The 22,066-nt window shown below is 39.1% G+C and overlaps 1 protein-coding gene across 6 annotated transcripts in view; it reads right to left on the reverse strand.

Moving 5' to 3' along the window:
* Positions 1-22,066, reverse strand: part of ENOX1 (ecto-NOX disulfide-thiol exchanger 1) — a 512,511-nt gene that overhangs the window by 233,143 nt on the left and 257,302 nt on the right. For 5 of the 6 annotated variants that reach the window (XM_032496083.1, XM_032496080.1, XM_032496084.1 and 2 more), the window contains one exon: positions 4,616-4,763. The exons of the other annotated variant lie outside the window; for it this stretch is intronic. In XM_032496083.1, coding sequence (XP_032351974.1) covers positions 4,616-4,703 — 88 coding nt within the window. In that variant the 5' untranslated portion in view covers positions 4,704-4,763. The remainder of the gene's footprint in view (positions 1-4,615; positions 4,764-22,066) is intronic. 6 annotated transcript variants of the gene reach the window in all.

Consider the following 22,066-nt stretch of genomic DNA (forward strand, 5'->3'; position numbering starts at 1 on the left):
ATTTCTGAAATAGATACTCCTTATTGTATTCTTTTCTCTCAGTCATACGGAGAAAAGTCCCTTGTATGTTTTTTTAATATTTGCTTTTATTAAGTTCAGCTGCAGTTAGCTCACTTCCATATATCAGGACTCTTCAAAACAGAAGAGACAAGAGGCAAATGCAAATGTGGGAAGGGAAGCTTCTTGGTAACACAAAAGCCGCTCCCTCGCAAGAGTTATTTCTCCCTAAAACATATAGACCATATTAAGAAGCCACAGGGAAAAAAAAAATGAATAGATGTGGATGGCAGGTTTTCATCTGTTTCCTTGACATCTCAGAATACTGTAAATGAGTCTGTGTGTTTCAATTCAAACTGTTCCATTATCTTGGAGGTCTTAATCATTTGCAATAGCAGTTTCTGAAATGTTCAAAGCCTGTGCTCAAGGAGCATCACTGGCATTCAATGTAGTCATACTGCGTTAAGCAGATTTACAACCTTGTTCATGGTTATCCTTGATCATCTTTATTTAAAAGTAAGTTCAGGCTGATGAAGTGGCTTAAGCCTCCTCTTACATTTCAGCCTGTCAGTCCCACCCCACCAGAACACCTGGCTCTGCTGGGCACCCTCACACTTCTCCCAATGAGACTAAAGCTGGCAAGGTGAATGGGGCAGAGTCGTAGGTGGCATTTAACCTGGAAAAAAGTTTAAGAGGGCAGCCCTGTTTTCACATGTGTTGGTTTTATTCAGGTATGGGATGGCCAACAAATTAGAGATGCTGGCCGCTGAAAAGATAGTGTGTTACACGTAGCTCCCAAGAGGAGGTGCCGTGAAGGGCTACATGGGGAGGTACCAAGGTTGGTCAGGAGCAGGGGAAATAAGGAAAAGATGTGAGCCAGAACCTTTTCTGTGGTTTCTGCAGGAAAGACAAAGCAAGGCAGGGTAAGAAGGTTTAGGGTTGGACGGTTTAAATAATCTCAGTAGGTTCTGGGGTCCAGGGGTGATATCTCATTGTCTGGTACCTGGCCCCAGGGTGATTTAGGGCAGGGAGATAGTGTCCTGGACTGCAGGAGCCTGGTAAAAGGGCACAGGTGGGGCGTGCAAATCAAAAGTGTGCTCCCAGACAGTGCTCTCTCTAAAAAGTAGCTAAGTCTGGGAAGGGCTATGCCTCCCTGGCTTCTGCAAGACTCTAAGATGTCAAGATACATCTCGTAAAATACAGAAGATAAAAAACATGATGAATACAAGCCTGTCTGAAACAGTACTGTAAGAAACACAAGAACAGAGCTTCTTAAATTTTGCTGTGCTTAAAAATGACCTGGGTATTTGTTAAACTATAGATTCTGATTCATTAGATCAGGTAGGGCTTGAGATTCTGCATTTCTAATAAAGTCCTTGGTGATGTTGGGGCCACGCTTTGAGTAGTCAGGGGTAAGAATATCCCTGGGTCACCTTCTACAGGGGGGAGGGGAGAGCCTGACACTGACTGAACCCTGCTTTGAACCAGATACTGCTCGGCACTGAATGTACAGACTTCACCTTGTTTTGCTTGGACAACATCTTTTGCTCATAGGAAAAATCATCCCAATGTTACAGGTAAGGGAACTGAGACTCAGGGTGGTTCAGTAACCTGCCCCAAGTCACTCAGCTGTAAGTTAGAAGACATAAGTGTCTGACTTAAAAACCCAATTTTTTCCCCTACCGCAACATAAGTACAGATGTTTCCACTCTGATGGAAAATAAAAAGTCTCTGTTGGTAAAGGCTTCATAAAATATAAAGTCCATGGACTTGAATCGTGGCCATTTATAGCTTGACTTCTGAAAAGAAGAGAAATTCTGAATGGTGCTCATTACCTGGGGACCAGAAGTAAACGATGCTGACTGAATCACCTGTATTTCATTATAGCCGTTCGAGAAACACTTTCAATGAGATTCCCTATTAAACTGGTGTTTTTATTTTAAAAACAGATGCATGTACATGGTAAGATATAGACAATAAAAGTCCATCTTCCACCCACATGCCTTCATTTCTACTGCACAGAGATAACTACTGCTAGGTTGGTGTAGCCTTTTAGAAATTCTACGCAAAGAGTAACCTCCTATGCAAATAATAAACTTGTTCCACGAATTCATTCATCTGGCCATTCATTTTTCCAGGGTGGTGGGGGGAAGAGTAAATAAAACACACACAACATCCCTCATGCACCTGACATGCCAGTAGAGGAGCTAGATCATAAAATAACAAGTGAAATTATGTCCAATAGGGATAAATGGTAATGAAAATGCTGGGGAGGGGGGCATTTGCAATTATAAATGCAGTGGTTAAGGAGGGCCTCTTTGAAAAGGTGGTATTTGAGCAGACACATGAAGAAGGTCATCCTATTCCACATTCACTTTTTCCTTTAGCAGCACATGTTGAAGCCCTTGCTGTACCAGGACTTAAAGGTCCACCTCGTTCTTTTTGATGGCTTCATAGTTCTCCACTATTTGCGTATACCGTAAGACCGATCGATATTTAGTTATTTCCACAAAGGGAATGTTTTAGATTAATCCCTTTTTTTAATTTGTTAGGTGATCGTCTGAGTGGTTATAAGGAGATTCGGGGAGTGTGGTATAAAGCCTGACGAGGTAGAAAGGGGCTTTAATTAGGTGGGAGCAGTTGTGGCCGTGAACCCTCATGGGCCATTCGACCAGATGACCATGTCATCACTGAGTATTTACAGAATGCCTGCTTCACGTCAGTGCTCTCCCTTTTCCTGCCGCATCTGAGGCTGGGCTACATCCACCAGGTGCAGGGGGATGGCTGGGAGTTTCTCTATCTGGAAGCCAAGGTGACTTCCTACTTGCAACATCTCCCTCAATACAAGGCTACCCTGAAACCCCTGCAGAGTCAAATAAAAACCCTCCAGGTGACAAGTTTTCTGCATTTCCCACACAGGAAGCACAATCAAAAATTTCAGGGAGGAGTTAACCCTCTGGACTCTGGGTACCATCTTCCCCTTTAGGAGGAAGGAAAACAAGTAAAACTCCTTACCTTCCAGTAATAGTTATTTACATGGATACAGATGTTTAGCACTGGGCCATATGACCCAACAGATTTCACATTTAATGAAAGATTCATTTATTCATTTAATTATTATCTGGGGGCAGTACCTGAATTATATCAGTACTCTGCCGGGCTCTAGAGGAGGGATAAATATCAGTGCAATATGGTCCCTGTCCTTGTCACCTGCGAGCTCTTAACAAAGACTGAACAAGGGGAAAAAACAACCGTGATTTCAAAGCGGTGTGTGGTAAGTGGTGCCAAGGACAATGCGACAGGAATTATGGTAAAGAAGGAAAGGGGAGGATGCTATGATCAGAGAGGGATGCTGGCTGACAGATAAGCAGGGAGGGATGGAGGTGGAACCAGGGGACTTTGGGAGGGGTGTGTGTGTGTGTAACATGTATGGATGGAAGGTAAATATAACTGCACTATAAGCAAAGGCCCAGGTGAGAGAAAATGCAGGTGTTATAAAGGGGACATAAAGTGGCCCAGTAGAGCTTAAACACAGAATGTGGGGGGGTGACTGCTGGTGACAGAACAAGTTGGTTGGAGGGAGGCTGGCAGATATTCTGAGGCTCTGACTTTGTCATCAGACGTGAGATAAACGAATGAGTCCTGAAAGATATCAAGAGAAGCACCGCCAAAGTGTCCCTCCTTCTCTGTCTCTGCTCTTTTTGGCGGGAGGGGGTGTTGCGCACTTTGGTTTTATAACCTTTATTTCTATATCCAGTCTTTTTAAAAAAAACAACTCAATACTTATCAAAGTCATACATGCCCATTGTGTCAAGAGGTAAGGAGTGTTTCAAGGCCTCTCATCAAAACCAGCAATCCCCTTACCCCGCACCCCCGTCTCCACCACCCCCTCCTGCTCCTCAGAAACCACGTTTTTTGTGGTTTATTTTTATTATGAAAGATAATGATTTGCCAGAGCAAGCAGCCTGCTGTACAGGTAAGACTTCTGCCCCAACCAGAGGTTAATCTGTGGGCTGGCCCGGGGCAGGAAGACTAACCCGTGAATCGAACCCACCCCTCCCCTTCAAGGAGGCTGAATCCTGTCATGGGAGAGGACACTTGTAATTCTGAAATTTGCTTCCGTTTATTGAGGTAATGTGTGTACACTGATCTTTCTTAAATGATCAGTTTTTTAGAGATTATCTAATGTCTTCCTACTGTGCCAAATGAGGACAATGTGACATTGTCTTCCACCATCGCCACCTCCCCATAAGCATCCTTCCCCCGTCTTTCCAGTAGGTTACACAGCAGTTTGCGGTAAACTGATACTCTGTGTTTACACCGCTGTCACTATGTAATACTGTTTACTTTCGGGCCACATAGTGTTAGAACCCACATCCTGGCTTGTTCAATATTTCGTTCTTCCTGCTGTTGTCTTTTTCTTCCTTCCTTTTTGTGTGTATCTATTACTGACTGCTCTTGAACTTTTCAAAGGAACTATAAAAACCCTATTAAAACACATTTTTTTTTTTTAACGTGATCATCTCAGTCAGTTAATCTGTCAGACGTGCTTTTCCCTCCAGGAGCCTCCCCGAGTCCGTCAGGTCTCGCGGTTTGGTTTCCCAGGCCAGCTGCCCACCTGTTGTCCTGGGGCTTCTTTTTAACAGCATCTTGCGAAATCCCTGTGCCTCTCGCCTGTGCTGGGTCCCCCGTTTCCTGGATCCCATGGTTTCCGCTTTCTTGGTTTACAGCCTCATTTTTGTAGATCCTCATTCTCTAGTGGCTTCCTGAGGAAAGGTACATGGGAGGTAAATTTGCTGAGACCTTCCTTGCGTGTCTGAAAAATGTCCTAACTCTGCTCTCGCACGTGCTTGCCAGTTACGCTTGCCATTTAGGTCCGAGTGAAAAAGCCACTGCCCTCGGAATTCTGAAGGCTGAACTTCACCGTCTTCCAGCTTCCAGGGCTGCGGCGGTGAAGTCGGATGCCGCTGGCTTTCCTGATCTGTTATCTGGGACCTGCTTTATTTCTCCAGAAGGTTTTGGACTCTTCCTTTTAATCCCTGGTGTTCTAAAGAAACTTAACAAGGATCTTTTCTTAACCACTGTCTAGGAACTTGCTCTTCCCTTTAAAACTGGAAATTCCTGTCATTCTGATTTGAAAATTTTTCTTGTATTGTTCTTTGATACTTGTCTCCCCACCGTTTGTTTTTTTTTTTTTTTTTTCCTATTTTCTCTTTCTGGAACGCCTGCGGTTGAAACGTTGAACCCCGTGGATTGATCCACTACATTCCTTGCCTTCTTTTCCCCCACTATTCCCACCACTGTCCATCTTTGCTTGTTTATCTACTTTCTAGGAAGTTTGCCTGACTTTATCTTTTACATGTCTGAATAATTTTTTTTAACCATGAGTTTAATTTCCAAGATATCTTTCTTATTTTCTGATTGTTTCTTATATATATATAAACATAAGTTATATTATATATATATTATATATATATTATATATATATATAATATATATATATATATTATATAACTTCTGTTTTATTTTCATGGAAATAATACTGTCTCCCATCTTTTGGAAGATACTATAGGTTTTTAAAAGCTCTTCTTTTGCTTCTTGAATTATCTATATTTTCTCTAAGTCCCCCAACCCCCCTCTCTCTCTCTGTTTTGATCTCTCTATTTTACTGCATTTTTTGTTGGGGGTTATACTCAAATATCTGGTGACCCTCTCACCATCTATATTTAAGATATTCATATATACATGTGACATTTATCAAATACATATATATATATGGAAAGAAAGTGTAGGCTTCAGTTATAGTCAGATGCAGTGAGTCCCTACACAAATGACTGGAGACCTGAGTTGGGGGAGGATGTGCTTACTCCCTGGCAGGCATCCCTGGGAGGTAACCGGGTGGGAACCCAGCCATTTCGCTAGGGACACTCCAATGCCAGTCAGGTTACTTCTTTGAGCTATTCAGTTCCTCTAGCTAAGAATTCTTTAAACTTCTGTTTCAGGAGCCTGTCTGTGGCTACAGGTGCTCTGGGAGCTATGCTGTGGGACAGTCCAGGAGGGTCTTATCTGTTCACTCTGTGGACTTTCACTCAGTTCCCCTGGTTTCATCTCTCTATCCTGGGCCTTGTTTCCCTGAGTCCAGAGCATCTCTGATTCAGTTTAGCCCAGGACGATGCCTCAAGCCTCCAGGGGGGATGGAGATTTGGTAGCAGCAGTGTGAGGCTGGAGAGGAACAGGGCCAAGCTGTTCTATACACTCTCTCTGTCCCACTAAGTACTACTAACTACTCGGTAACGACTGTTAACCAGTTCCCCTTTTCCAGTCTCACCCTCACACGCTTCCTAAGCCTCCCCAGGGTCCCGTGGAATGAATCTGTAGGCTTCTCTCAGTCCCTCTCAGCCACCCCCACCCTCCATCACTGGGCCGTCTTCCCCAAGCTTGCCAGCATCTCTTGTTCGGTACCACCTCTTCCTCTGTTCTCTCTCATTCTCACTTTCTGCCTCTTTATAGTTTTTTGATTCTCTGCTGCAATTTTAGGGAGATGTTTGGAAGAAGAAGATATACATGCATGTGTTCAATCTGACAGAACCACAAGTTCCCAGTCTTGTCAATTTTAGCTTGTCCTCGCGTACTTATTACATACTTCACGTTAGTCGAGTTAGTTTATCCAGAGAACTTTAGGCGTTGCCTCAAATCAACTACTAACTACCTAATGACTACTTTCAGGTAGGACAGTGCCAAAATCATTTTAATTCTCTGTTATTTTCTAGGGACCCCCAGCAAAGTGAGTTGAATTCCTCCATAAATTTACCTTTATAGGGAATCTCACTGTTATCTTGGCTCTAGAAATTTGGACAAAGAGTCTGTTTGAGGCCGATGCCACATCAATTTTTAAATACACAGGAAGGAGGGAAGGAGGGAAGAGGGGAGGGAGAGATGGAGGAATAATGGGGGGAGGAAAAAAGAAAGAAATGGACCGCAAGAAAATGATTTAAAAACAGAATAGGAAGAGGATTGGCCCAAATAAATAACTATTTCGGGAAAAGGTATGTAAATTTATTAAGTAAGAAAAGAGACTGCAGAAAATGAAGTGACTTTAAGATAACTAAACAATAGTCGCTCCCTTGGAAGGCAGCTGAGTAATCTCTGTCATGGAATATTAGCTGTGAAATGCCAGTTATTCACTCAGTTAGCCAGTAAGAAAATATCCACATGAGAAATTCTCACAATTACATACACAGGTCACCTTCCAATTATGTACCCACCCTTTTATTGGCTTGAAGGGGATCTATTTTTGGCTTAAGAATGCATATATCCTCACCTCATCCCCCAAACAAATTTAAGTCAGCTTGTTTGTTATCCTTTTAATATATTACTTGAATGTGTTTATATTTTCCTGAGTACATTTCTTACAAATTTGTCTACCTGAAATTATGTACTTCTCTCTATTCTGTGCCATGCTCAATTATGGACCAGTAAGTTTCTAAAAACTTAATCATGTTGTCAACAAGAACGCTTCTAATGGAGCTGCAGTCACCTCTTTGAGCTTGACAAGACGAAAAACTTTATAGTCAAGACTGATCTTGTTTTGAATCCCAACTCTTTCACTTACGGAACGTGTGGCCTTCAGGGAACTAGTAATCTCCCCAATAGGATAATGGACACACTGTTATCTACTTCATAGGTTGTTATGTGGATTAAATCATATAATGCAGATAAAGAGCCTGACATATTGTAAGTGCCCAATAGATAAAAGCTATTAAAATCAGAACATGAGAGGAAACTGAAACCCTTGATCTCTAAAAATACACCTTTTCTATGTGAATTGTTTTCACTTCCATTTTTAGGCATCAGATCGCCAGTATGCTTGGTCAACCAGAAGCAGCTTGTCAGCCACGAAAAAGCAAGGGGCAAGTTCTTACAGACAATGAGGGGAAGCAATAGGAAAGTGGGGGACAGGTAAAGGAGACTGGGAAAAAAAGGCAAGTATTTGTCTTTGGGTCAGTCCCTTAACCTTTCTATAGTTGATTTAACTATAAAATTAGGAGGTGGATAAAGTCCCTCCAGAGGTCTGTGGTTGGATAATTTTGGAACATGACTCTGTCCCACGCTCTCCACCTCCCCTATTCAAGTCAGGGGATCGATTTTTTTTTTTAACCTGGCACACCACAAACTTATTCGCCTACAAATAAATTCTCCCCATTTTTTTCTTTTCGGGTGCTATGTATTAACATATCTCGGAAAGGATGGGTGAGTTGATCTGTAATTTCCCACCTACAATAGATTTCTCTGGGTTTTATTACATCACCTAAATGTTTGGTTGAGGAAAAAAGGGCAAACATGGTAAATCAGACGTTTTATTTGTTGATGTTTTCTCCTATAGCAGCCTATTAACTTTTAGAGTGGGAGAAAAATCTTTCATAATTTCAATGAAACTGGACATTTCTACATCTGGTTTACCAATTTCATCTGTGCAGGAGCATCAGTGTCTTGGGCAGCTGATCACCAAAGTGCTGCCAAGTCAGTGGATGTGATTTGGTGATGAAGACAGACGTATTACTGGGACACATCTGGCAATTTTGGCAATCAGTGAATGAAATGAATCAACCATGTAGGGATGGGACCAGCTGCTCGGTGATCAACGTGACCTGAATGGAAAATAACTGGGATAAATTCATCCCTAGACCGCAGGACTGGACCCTGACACCAGAATAAAACTCTAACGGGCGTTCATGATGAGTTACAAAGTAAACCGTTAGATCATTTCTAATAATAAAATACTTTCCCTTTTTCTATCAATCTACCAACATCTACTTTATCTGAAAGGGAGAGACTGTGCTGAACGTTTGCTGAGAAGGAAAGGATGTAGCAGGAAGGAGGCCAGAGAGCCTACCAGAAAAGACCTAGGAGCCGAGTGCTGTCAGTAACTTTCCATGCAGCCTTCAGTAAGTCTTTTGTTTCCTTACTTTCAAAAATAACTATCCTCAAGTAGCTTATAATTTCACTGATTATATTTATATTTATAAATTTGGGATTTTTGTTTAATGCTTTCTCATGTTACAAAATCGTTCTTTAAAAAAATTTTTTTTTCTTATTTGGTGGGGTGGAGATAATTAGGTTTATTTTTTAATTTATGTTTAGAGGAGGTACTGGGGATTGAACCCAGGGCCTCATGCATGCTAAGCATGGGCTCTACCCCTTGAGTTATACCCACTGCCCCACCCCACACAAAATCATTCTTAATGTATCTACCTAGCAGAGATAAAAGTGAATACATATTTTGATGTTCTTTAGTTAACGACATGCAATGAAGCCCCCCGTTTCATCTTACTTGTAGGAATTCTTTCAGAACCTGTTGTGATGTTTTGCCTTTTTCTCTTTCCTTCCCCTCAAGGCTGCTAAGGTTTTCAAGTGTTACAATTATTACCATATTTTCCCTGAATAATCTACTCTCACCCCCCCCCCCAAATACTCTCCCTTCTTTTCAAAAGGAAGTTTATCAAAAGACAATTCTGTAGAATTCAAAGGAGGAGTGTATTGGTAGTAAGGTGGCCAAATGAGGGGCTTCCCACTGTGCAGGACTTTCCGGGCCAAAACCGGCACAGTCCCTGATAAACAGGGACAGTGGGTCACCCTTGTCAGTAGCTTGAGAGGACTGGAAGTGGCAGTGGACGCCTGCTTCAGAAAATTGCCACTTTCGCCCTCTCAGCAGAAGTACTCTTCTTTCAGGGCTGAGCAGCTGTAGCAAGCAAACACCAGATGGATGAATGCATTTCATGACCTTTAAAGTTTCTTTTATACCAGTGGTTCTCAGTTCTGCCTTCTTACTAAAATCGTCTGGTTAAGCTTTTTAAAAATGATACTAATTTCCTGACTTCACTGGGCTGAAGGTGAGTCGCAGTCACCAGCATGTATGCCTGAAATTCTCCAGCTTATTCTCATGTTACCCAGGGCTAAGAAATAGGATTTGCGTGTGTTCTGAGATTCAAACTACAGGTCTTGCAAGAGTCACCTGAAGCAAGGAGAAATCCACTCTATGATCTCTGACTTCTTAACTACTGCATGCCAGTTTCCACCTTCACATTTAAAACAAGTGAGAACCCCCAGACTGACTTTAGATGTATTCACCCGGGGTTCATGATCTATTTCAAGATCCCTGGTCATGTTTTCATTCTGATCATCAATCACCACCATCTACTGACATAATTTTTTTGCACGAGATACTGTATCAGGTAGGCACCGTGAGGCCGCAAAGATATGCACCTCAAGGTTTCTGCCTTCAGGGAGCTCAATGCAGAAAACGTGAAAGGTGACGAAATGATCAAGCAAGTGACCTCAAGAGGAGCTCCAGGAGGAAATGGCTGTGGCCTGGGACGGGTGGGAGATCCGCACGGAGCAAGTAGGATTTAAAGAAGGTCTTTGTGGACTTGCGTAGAATTTCAATGAGAAGGCCAGAAAAGGCCTTCCAAGGATGGAGTGGCTAAGAAGCAATCAGACTACCATATTTAAATATATATGCAAATAATAAAGTTCACATCCTGAGCAACGCAAACTATGCGAGGCCAACTGCTGAGCAAGGGGACGTAACCAGCCCGGTCGCTCTTTTTGGTGGTAACCACTTGTGATGGTGAAAAGAAGAATGAAACTGGCAGAGGAAACAGTTGGTTCAGCATAAGCCAAGAGACAAGCCTGGTCTGTAACTGGGAGAAGGAGCCACGGAGCAGCAGCCCCAGTCCCTTCCCTCTCGTGCGGGGCCCACTGAAGAGACCTGATTACCCGGCATCCAGGCAAAAGCTGCGCAGATCACTGCCAAACCCTTGAGGTTCCTACTCTCTCTGATCAGATGATTGTTTAATGTTGAAGGAGCACAAAAAAGCGTGCAGAAGCTACGTGTTATCTTTTATGTCCTGTTACATGATTATCAGTCATTGATTTTCAATTACTTTCCTAACACAGTGGCCTCCTCTCTGGATTTCAGAATGAAAAGCACCACTGTTCCATTTGTCTTTGCCTCCTAAAATAGTTGATTTTCATATTCATTCCAGTATCTGGTCTTCATGCAAGACATTAACTAAATGCCAACGAACGATCTGGGTATGCATCATCTCAGGAAGTCAGTTGGCAAAATTAACATTTAGAAGTAGGCACCACTGGTTATTTCACACATTATTAACTTACATTACAATTCAAATAAGCTTACAGCTGGCAAAAAAAAAAAAATCTCTTCTGTAAAGTGATCTCAGACATAATAGGCTTAATCAGAGATAAATTAAATTAGGCAGCCATGCATACTACAGCATATTAATTCTGAGTAGTTATTAAATACATTTTCTGTTATCAGTGGCGTGAACAACATTATACGCAAACAAATTCTTCAAGAGGATAGCAAATAAAGTTTATATGTGGGATGCTGTGTGCCTGACATTTTCCCATGCCTTCTTATAATGTTAAGTAATATTTTCTGCTAATAATGGCACGAGGTTAAGTCTCCATAAATGAGTCAACTTCACTCCCAGGCAAGGAAGTCAAAGGACCACAGACAAAACTGCTGGTGTGGTTTTGGATTTTTCCAAAGGAAACTTTTCTACCTTTCTATGGCAATTTTTAAAAGAAGACATTGGTGAGTCATAGTTGGAGGAAAATTGACCAAAATATAAGGTAGTGGATATTCATTATGTCAAAAGGGATTCATGGTGCATTTCATTGTGTTTTGGGTAACCTGTGCTGCCTGAGAATGTTCAAAGAAGGAAATTATTAAGGTTGAATGCTGTTTTGTAAATAATATCCTACCATTTTTCTCTTTCTTTTCCTAAATGGTAGTAATCTAAGCCATCAAGCTAACACTTGGATTCCATAAACTAGCCAGTGGTGCTTATGATAAAAGAAAAGAAAAGAAAAAGAGACATGTAAGGAATAAAGAGATATATCAAGGGAGGTAATGTACACACATACATTCATGTTACCTTTCTGGATGTATTTTTGCCATATTATCTTGTTCTTTTATTAATCAATCAGGCCCTGTCACTTCTATATCCAGAAGCAATTCAAGTTACTAGGTCTAACTCCCCCATCCCCAGGTGTGCCCTCAAGTCTGAGAAAAACGTTTGACATTCTCCGTGCTTTGCACATTTAAAACTCAACGTAAGGTGACAAGAACATTAAGCTGCCCAGTGAGCAAAACGTGAAACTAATCACTACCTGTTCTTAGCCACGGGTACAGTAATTGGCAAATTAAAGTGCCTGAGAATGGCTGGGCCACCTGCGTCGGAAAGCATCACCTCGGAATGACTAATGAAGACAAATGTATGCAGCTAGCTTTACTGACAACTTCTTCAAGCACCAGCAGACTGAAAAGGCAACATGATGGTACCTATTTCATTTACCGTAAAGTTTGCATCATGTTGAATTTTTGTTCTTTAAAGGAATGAAACCTAACCGCCCTCAATAATTTGTATATACATACTGGTTGAGTTAAGACTGTTATTTACTCCTGAAAACCCAATGTTTTTCTTTTTAAGATGGCAAACTGGGATCTACTTGCTTATTAAAATGTTGAATTTGTAGCTTTATAACAACTAGATTCAAATAAATACAAATACTTAAAAAGAGAAAATGAGTTTGTTTTAATACACTTGCTACTATTCATCCATCCATCCATCCATCCATCCGTGTATTCGACATTTACTGAACACCTACTATGTGCTAGGCACTTCTTGATATGTGGCAGAGAGAGATGAATGATGACATCTCCTTAAGGAGCCTGTCAACTACTGGAGGAAAGTTGAATGCACACCCACAACTAGGAGAGACTACTTGTTACTGTAGGAGTATTTTCAGAGTACTTCCCTCTTCCTTAGAGACTTCAGAGAGAAGACCTTGAGCTGCATTCTAGCACAATATAAAGAGGGCACAAAAGGAAGAGTTTTTGAGGCCAAACAAGCTCGAGAAAAATCTTCCACGTTGAGAGAATATAGCATGTGCAAAAATCAACAGAAGGTCATGGTCTGACTGAGGAAAAGGGACCGCCTTCAGAGTATAAGAAGGAAATAAATACAAGAGACAAGAAGTCAACAGATGATGAAGGTGAACGCTAGGCAAGGGTGAGAATGTGCGGGGCCCCAGAAGGCAAGCCCAGGACTTGGGATTTACTTCTATGGGGGCAGTAGTTTGCAAAACACGTGCCCAGGGGTTCCAGGAAGGGAGGGAGACAGACTGGGGAGGAGTGAAAAGTGGAGGAGAGGCTGGGCAGTCAGGTCTCCGGGCTCCAAGACTCTGCCTCAACCATGGTAGCTTTGACAATATCTGTCTTCTACGGCACCTTTTAAGTGTTAAAATAATTTTTAATTTGAAATAATTTCAGATTTACAGAAAAGTTGCAAAGAGAGTTTCCATAAACGCCTCACCGGGTTTCCCCTAATATTAACCTTTTTACGTTACTGTGGCACAACCAAGAAACCAACATTGCTATTCACCAAACCCCAGACTACATTCCTATTTCACCAGTGTTTCCACTTGGGGCCTTCCTCTGCTCCAGACTCCAGTCCAAGACGCCACACTGCACTGAGTCATCATGTCTCTTTTGTCTCTTGTGGTGTGTGACAGGTTCTCAGTTTTTCCTGGTTACTCATGACCCTGACAGTCTTGAGGAAGATGCACCAGGTACTTCACAGAAAGCCCCTGTGGGTCTGCCTGATGTTTTCCTCATGGCTAGACTAGGACTGTGGGTTTTGGGAAGAGTTCCACAGTGGTGAGGTACACTTTTCATCATGGCAGATCGGGGGGGCATATATCATCAACAAGACTTGGCACCCGCAATGCTAACCTTGATCACTCGGTTAAGGTAGTGCTAACCAGGCTTCCCCATCGTCAAGTTACTATTCTTCATCTTCACATACTCTCTTATTTGGAAGTTAGTCACTAAGTCCAGCCCACGTTCAAGGATGAGGGGTGAGCTTCACTTCCTGGAGGAGCCTCTATCTACGTGTATTATTTGGAATTATTCTACAAGGAAGATTTGTCACTTCTACTCCTATTATTTGTTCAATCATTTATTTAAATTAGGAACTCATATATATTTATTTTACACTTTAGGTTATAATCCAATACCAATCCAATTTTATTGCTCAGACTGTCCCAGCTTTGGCCACTGGGAACTTTTTTCAAGTTGGCTCTTACTGTCCTTTGACATGCTCTCATCCTCCTTTTTTTTCTCCCCCAAACATAAATCACATTTTTATGAAAAATAATTTTTTTTTCTGAAACAAAAACATAAGTGAGAAAAGTGGCACTGTTCTATATTTTAAAAAATTCCTTTGCTGTGCAGAAGCTTGTAAGTTTGGTCCCATTTGTTTATTCTTGCTTTTATTTTTATTGCTTGGGTAGACTGCCCTAGGAGAGTATTTTTGAGATGAATATCAGATAATGTTTTGCCTATATTTTCTTCTGGGAGGTTTATTGTATCTTATCTTATGTTCCTTTAATGTCTGGCATAATCAAAGACATCCATTTGTTTTTTGAGCACTTTATTGTTTTAGAGCATAGCAGATGATCCAGGCTTATATTGTACTTTTACTTCCCCAGCCCTAGAACCAGCCATTTCTCCAAGGATCCCTAGTTCCTTTTAATGGAGGATGACATTTAGAAACCAGTATCTGGGCATGGGTGTGCTAGATGCTACTGAGATATCACTGCTCCCAGGCCCTGCCAGCAGAAAGAGTTAGGAAATGTATGTATATATTCAAGCCCAAATATATATACATAGCTATAATTGGTTTTGTGTCTGTCCATCTGTATATACAATTACACTGAACATGAGCTCATACTGACATGTCCAACTCTAATCCATTACTAACTGGTTCACTCTGGCTTTCCTTCTTTGCTTATCTGCAAAGGCCTCGACAGGGAGAAATCTGGCTCTCCTCATCCAGTTACTTATTTGTTCAAATCCAATATTTGAAACTTACTTTGAAAACAAATTTCTATTCCTTTAAAATAATAGAAAAAAGCTTGCAAATAAACACTGATAAGACAGGTCCTTAAGTTATTTAATGTAGTAAAGTGTATTATTAAATTTATACTTTTAAGAATATTGTTCTGAGACTGAGGGAGGGATGGATTGAAGGGGGCTGAGAGCTGAGATAAGGATAAATGTTACAAAGGATACAGAGATACTCTACACACGACAGTAAGGGCCTGAGATAAAACAGCAACTATGGAAAAACAGAAGAAGGAATCTATCTGAGTAATACTTTAGAAGATTAATGCATGGAACTTGAGTGATTAGATGCGTAAAGTGAGAGAGAGAAGCTGGAGATAAAAATGGCTTAAGTAATGGGATGAATGGTGTCCTTTAATCTGAGGTAGAAAATACAGTGGGAGGAAAGGATTTAAAATGGAATTTTAGGGCATTTAAAATGGAACATCCGCATGGACATGTTTCAAAGACCTCATGAAATGTGGTTCTGGATTTCAAGAAAGTTGTCTAAGCTGTAAAACTGAATTTCAGGATACTAATCAAAAAAGGAAGATGGAAAATATTAGGACTGGATAAAAAAGCCAGGAATATGGGAAGAATAAGAAACAGAAAATCAGGGACAACAGCCTATACAACATTAATATTGAGAAATACATGCTGAATTCTAACACAAGCCACAATGAAATGGAGTTTTGAATTAGATAATATATAGTGTTACATAAATATAACACAGGATTACTTTTTATCCATTATCATCTTTGCCCTTGTTTTGTTTTCACCAATCATTTCCTGCATCTTCTGGGCACACAGAAAGACTATAATTCCCATTCGTCCTTGCATTTAGGTGCAAGCATGTAACCAGTTCTACCCAAAGGAATGTGGATTACACACGTAGCCTTTAAAATTTCCTGTGGGATCCTCTACTTAATTGTCTATTTTACTATTTCCTTAATATCAGATATAAGATAAAGAGGAAGACTACAAGAATAATAGAGAAAAACTATATGACAGATTCCATGGATAAAGAAAAATTTTTGAAAAAATTCAAAAACCACTCATGATAAAACACTAATCAACTAGGAATGGAAGAGAACATTCCCAATATGATAAAACAAAAATCTCTGAAAATCCTACAGCTAAAATCTTTCTCAATTTTTAATACAGTAAAAGACTCCTCATAAAATCAGGAGTAAGGCAAGGATGCCCAATCTCACCTCTTCCATGCAATACTGTATAGGAGGTTTGAGCCATTGCAATAAAGTAAGAAAAAAGAAATAAAACATAAAATTTACAAAAAAACAAAAGGGTCTCTCTGCGCATATTTTGTATAAAAAATCCTATGAAATCTACCAAACAACATTTAGAACTAGTAAGGAAACTTACAAAAAAAAATTACAGGGCACAATTTTATTTTTTTATTGCTATATAATTCACATAACATATGTTTCACCCATTTAAAGTGTATGATTCAATGATTTTTTGGTATATTCACAAGGTTGTGTAACCATTACCCTTATCTAATTCCAGGATATTTTCATCACTCAAAAAGAAAGCTGTACCTATTAGCAGTCACTCCCCATTTACTTCCTGACACCACTAATCTACTTCCTCTCTCCATGAAGTTGCCTATTCTGGATATTTCATATAAATAGAATTATACAATATGGGGTCTTTTGTGTCTGGCTTCTTTCAATTAGCACAGTGTTTTCAAGGTTCATCCACATTGTAGCATTTATTTGTATTTCATCCCTTTTTATGGCTGAAAAATGTTATTCCAAGATAATACCATAATTGTAGTTTTATGTATTAGCAGGAGACAATTGCAAGATAAAAACTTTAAATTCTACCTAAATTATTTAAAGTATATAAAATCGTCATAATAAATGAACCAAGAGGCACACAAGAATTATACACTAAAAATTATAAAATATTGCTGCAAATATTAAATAAGACCTATAACCAAAGAGAGAATGTATATTTATGGATTGAAAGGCTCAATATTGATGTCAATTCTTCCCAAATTGAGCCTTAGATTCAACATATCCTCAACTGTAATCCCACTAAGCTGATTATTTTTAGAAACTGGCAAGTAATTCTACAGTCTACATATATTTTCAGAAGAACTAGGTTATCTAAGCCAATTTTGTAAAAGAAGAACAAAGGTGCAGGACTTAGACCATCTGACCTGAAGACTTACCATAAAGGTACAGTAATCAATACAATATGGTATTAGCATAAGGAGCAACAAAATTAAAGGAACAGAATAGAAAGCTTCAAAATAGATGCACATTTATGTGGTCATGTGATTTTTGAAAGGAGTACTAAGGTATTCCAATACGGAAAGGAAAGGTTTTTCAAAATAGTGGTGGAAGAATTAAATATCCTATACAGGAAATAATAAACCCTGCCCTGACCTCACATAATACCCAAAAGTTAATTCAACATGGATCATAAATCTAATATAAAAGTTAAAACCATAAAGCTTTTCAAAGACATCAGAAGTTTTTTTTGACTTGGGGGTAAAGTTATCTTAAGATACAAAAATCAATGAAAGAAAAAGGTCAACAGACTATACCCTCAAAATTAAAACTTCTGCTCATCAAAAGACATCATTAAGAGAATGAATAGGCAAGTCATAGATTGGAATTGGAAGGAAATAGTTGCAAAGTATACATCTAATAAAATACTGGAATACATACATCTTACACCTCAAAAATAAAAATACAAACAATCCAATATAAAGATGAGCAAATAACTATTTAATGGATGGACACCTTACAAAGGAAGATATATGAATGGCCAGAAGATGTCATGGAAAATGAATAGTAAATCACAATGAAGTTTCACCACAAACCCAAATTTTAGCTTACCAGATTGGCTAAAGTTAAAGAGACTGATAATACCAAACGCTTTTGAGAATGTGTGACAACTAAATCTATCATATATTGTTGGTGGGGAAATAAAATGGTGCAACTACTTTGGAAAAAAGATCTGATAATTTCTTCTAAAACTGAATATATACCTACCTATAACTATTCCACTCTTAGACACTGACTTAATAGAAATGATGGCCTATGCTTACAGAAAGACTTGTTCAAGAATGTTCACAGAAACATCATTCAGAATAGAAGAGCACAGGTGTCCATCCAAAGAAGAACATAAACAAACTGTGGTACATGAATACAATCAAATATCACTCAGCGAGAGATAGACATGAATTACTGATAGACTCAAGAATAGATTAATCTCAAAAACACAGTATGGAAAAGAAACCTGAGAAAAAAAGAGTATGTAGTATATGATTCTATTTATATAAAGTTCTAGAAGTAGACATGATTTTCTCTGGGGATGGGTAGGGGGTGAAGATGTGCTAGGAAGGTGTGTAAGGGAAATTTCTGGGGTAATACACAGTTGGGGGAGCACAGAAGTATGTATCTGTTGGAACTCATAGAAATGCACACTTAAGATCTACGTACTTTATGTAAGTACATATGTAAATTTTACTGTAAAATTTTTATTTAAAAAGAAGAATCATAAAAAAATCCTCAACTCTGAATTCTAGTAATGATACATATGCCTGAGCATGGGGGGAATCTTACTGATGTCTGCAACTTACTTTGAAGTGCTTCCAAAACCAAGATGAATTCATGGGTGAGTAAAGGGAGGCACAGGGGTGAGTATGCGAGTAGTCACTGCAAATTTCTTTCAACTTTTCTGTGTGGTTACACATTTCCATAATAAAATGGTGCAAGAGAAAAAAAAATCCTTAAAAACTGAGTCTTTCACAATAAATAATAAATAAAAGGAAAAAGTTAAAAAAAAAAAAAAAAAAGAAACAAAGCAATCCCAACTTCATAAGGGATGAGCCATGAGAAACTGGCAAAGTTTTAAAATAAATAGTCCAAGTCTTAATTTCGTTATTTGTGTCATGTAAATGATAATAACTCCTATACAGGATGTTAAAGGACTACACTTGCTAAGATATGTAAAGAACAGTTTCTGATATCAATAAGCCCTGAGTAAATATCTTAGCTACTATTTTTAGTGAGCACGGAGTGCCTCAGGCCATAAATCCATTTTTTTTTAATTTATTAATTTAAAAATAAAATGTCTCAGAAACAGAAGAGGAAGACGATGTTTGCACGCTTTGCCAAGGCAATTGTTATGTCTGTTGTATAAATCAGATTCCTTGTGATTATTTTTCTGTGCATGAGTGTCATTTATCAGGACCCCTAAGTGAACGAGCTAGTAGAAAGGAAATACGATATTTTTAAAAACCCATAAAGCATATTTTTAGAAATGGTATTTCCTTGACTTTCATTCCAGGAAAATGCTAACACATGGCATGGAGCATGCTAGGCCCAGAAAAGCAAGCCTGCCAGATGCCACAGCAATAAATAGAGCGGGGCTTTGGAGAGAAAATGTAAAACGGGATGTTAATGTAAAATGTAACGTTACGTCTCTGATAACCTTACCATCTGGTATTCAGCCCACTGAAATGAGCGGGTTTTGGGAAATTCACCTTTGTCGGTCACCTTTAATTAATTTTCTTATTTATTTGCTTAACAAAATTTAAATCACAATCTACTATGGGCAAAGTTCTATGCATGTCCTCCAGGGCCTTCGCAAAATGAAGCTGGGTGAGGTAATTTTAGAACAAGCTCTAAGTGCAGTGTAATGAGAGGTTAGTACTATTTACTAACTACTAACAACTAACTACTACTAACTATGTATGTAATAGTAAATAGTAATTTACCATTTACACCTGCCACATCCTTTTTCAATATTTGTTTTAAAAAAGACAATTTTAGCATTTTCAGTCAACAGATTAAGCAACCACATATTTTCACAAAGGACAGGAATTCTCAGAGAGGAAAGAAAGGTAGCAGAATGTGTTATGTGGGTTATGTCTTACTTTGCTGAGGAATGCCTAAGTAGAAATACGTTTTTATAAATTATATTTTCTGTAGTACTTACAAGTATGATCATTTTTATAAATAGATATTTTAAATACAGGTGGAATTTCTTCATGTGGTATCTTTCACTTTGAATTTAGTAATGTTTCTAAGAAGAGAATTGAGCTCCAGAATGTTGAAAATTGCTTCATCCTATAATGACTGCTGTCCTTTGGGTTTTCAAATGCATACACTTGTGATAATTCTAAGCAACTGTGATTGACGGATTTTTACCCAGAATTCGTAAATAACAACAAAACATTCTTCTAAGTTAAAGGAAAAGTACATTCCATTCCTTTCACTCATCTTTATTTTGGGATTATATGTTCTCTGGTAAAATTTAGGATGGAATTTCAAACAGTGTTGGCATTGTTCAGTTAATAGCAGTCTTTTGTGTGTGTGAAAAATTTCAAATGAATGGAAATGGTCTTAGACATTTTATCTAGAAAACTTGCGCCCATAGTATTTATTCAAATGTTGTCCATACTTGCAGGAAAGAAGTCAGAAAAATGTCTGTCTCATAAAAAAAATGTCATCCCCTTGTGTGTATTTAAAAAAGAACCCCCTACCCTACACCCAGTACACATACACACAATCCCTGTGCTATCAATAGAAGCTAAAGATAAAATTAAAGAAACACTGACTGCATGCCAAATTCGGGGATAACGAGGAAGAAAAAGCTGGTCGGCAATCACCTCTCCCGGCTCTTATTTTTTCCTCCCACTTATCTCTCCCAGGCTGGGATGTCCATACTCCATGACCTCTTTCTTGGGTGGAGACACAAGCTGCGAGTCAGGTGCCCTGCACTTTAATGTCTTATTATTCTTCCTCTTGAGTGAAACCTTACTGTTAAGAGGAAATAAAATGCTAGATGTAAATGAAAATACTCGTCACCTGGAAATCCTCTTTCTGGACTTCTGCACCAACACACCTGTAATCTTGACGCATCCTTTCAATTTAAACAGTACTGAATTTGTCAGAGAAGTGTATTAGGAGACCTATATTCAAATAAAGTTTACCACTGACTTTTGGTGAATCCACTGTTTTCTAAATTAATACAAGTTGCTTTAGAACAATGAAAGGCTAAACTTCTATAACCCCTTCGAATGCAGATCATCTTAGAGTAAAAGCATAGGGAGAAACCAGAGATTCATAAAGCAAGACAGAGAGGGTTTTTTTTGTTGTTGCTGAGATTCTTATTAGCCACAAGCTTATATTATGTATTTACTTGAGTGTATAACTGCCTTGAAATTAAAAATCACATAATTCCAACAAGTGTGCTCTTTCGAGTTCACCCAAATTAAGGAGGCTTCTCTATATTAATTTTGTTTCTTTCACAAGCATCCTTGAGATCCTTTGTCCTTAATTATTTGTGTCTATGTTTCAAGTATTAACAGCACACTTGAAATTCACAGTTTTTCTAAGTTCCTAACAATTACTTAGCTTTGTTTTCTGCCTAGACTTGTTAACCTAATTTTGTCTTCAACACTTTGGGGAATGATGCATTGCTTACCTTTAAATTTTGCATCGCTGTTTCTGTATTAAAGAATCCAAATTCAGGTTTCAATTTACTCAATATGAATTCGCTAATCCTCTCATCTGAATTAAAAACCACACTTTTTTTTTCATTCCTCTCCATTACGTTTCAAATTGTAACAGATGCTTTCTCAAATTATATTTAAAAAGCTTATAATCCAACATCATGACCAAGCTTTTTTCTGCCTGGCACTGGTGGCCTATTTCTTTTTATGAACTCTGATATAAAAGAAAAGGAAAAGAAAATGCAGAAGGATGACAGCAGGCCTATTACTAGACACATATCCTCATTCTCCTCTGCAGCTTCATCTTCTTGGATGGTCTCTGAACCCACTCCTGAGAGAACGGGCCTGCACCGGAAGGGAGGGGAACGGAAGGCAGGCCGCGGAGCTGAAGATAATTTGAGCTGAGTCCTGAAGCCATACCTTGGAAGCAGATGGATGGACAGAGCAGCTATCTGACTTTCTAAAACGAAATCCACCAGAAATTAAGACTGTACAACTTGTGGGAATTCCGGCATACTTATTAACAAATATACCAAAGGTCATCTGCAAATCTATCATTTGGATGGATACTGATAAAAATCAAATATTTACTGTTAGAA

The sequence above is a fragment of the Camelus ferus genome, chromosome 14 (genome assembly GCF_009834535.1).
Source record: "Camelus ferus isolate YT-003-E chromosome 14, BCGSAC_Cfer_1.0, whole genome shotgun sequence".
Taxonomy (NCBI): Eukaryota; Metazoa; Chordata; class Mammalia; order Artiodactyla; family Camelidae; genus Camelus; species Camelus ferus.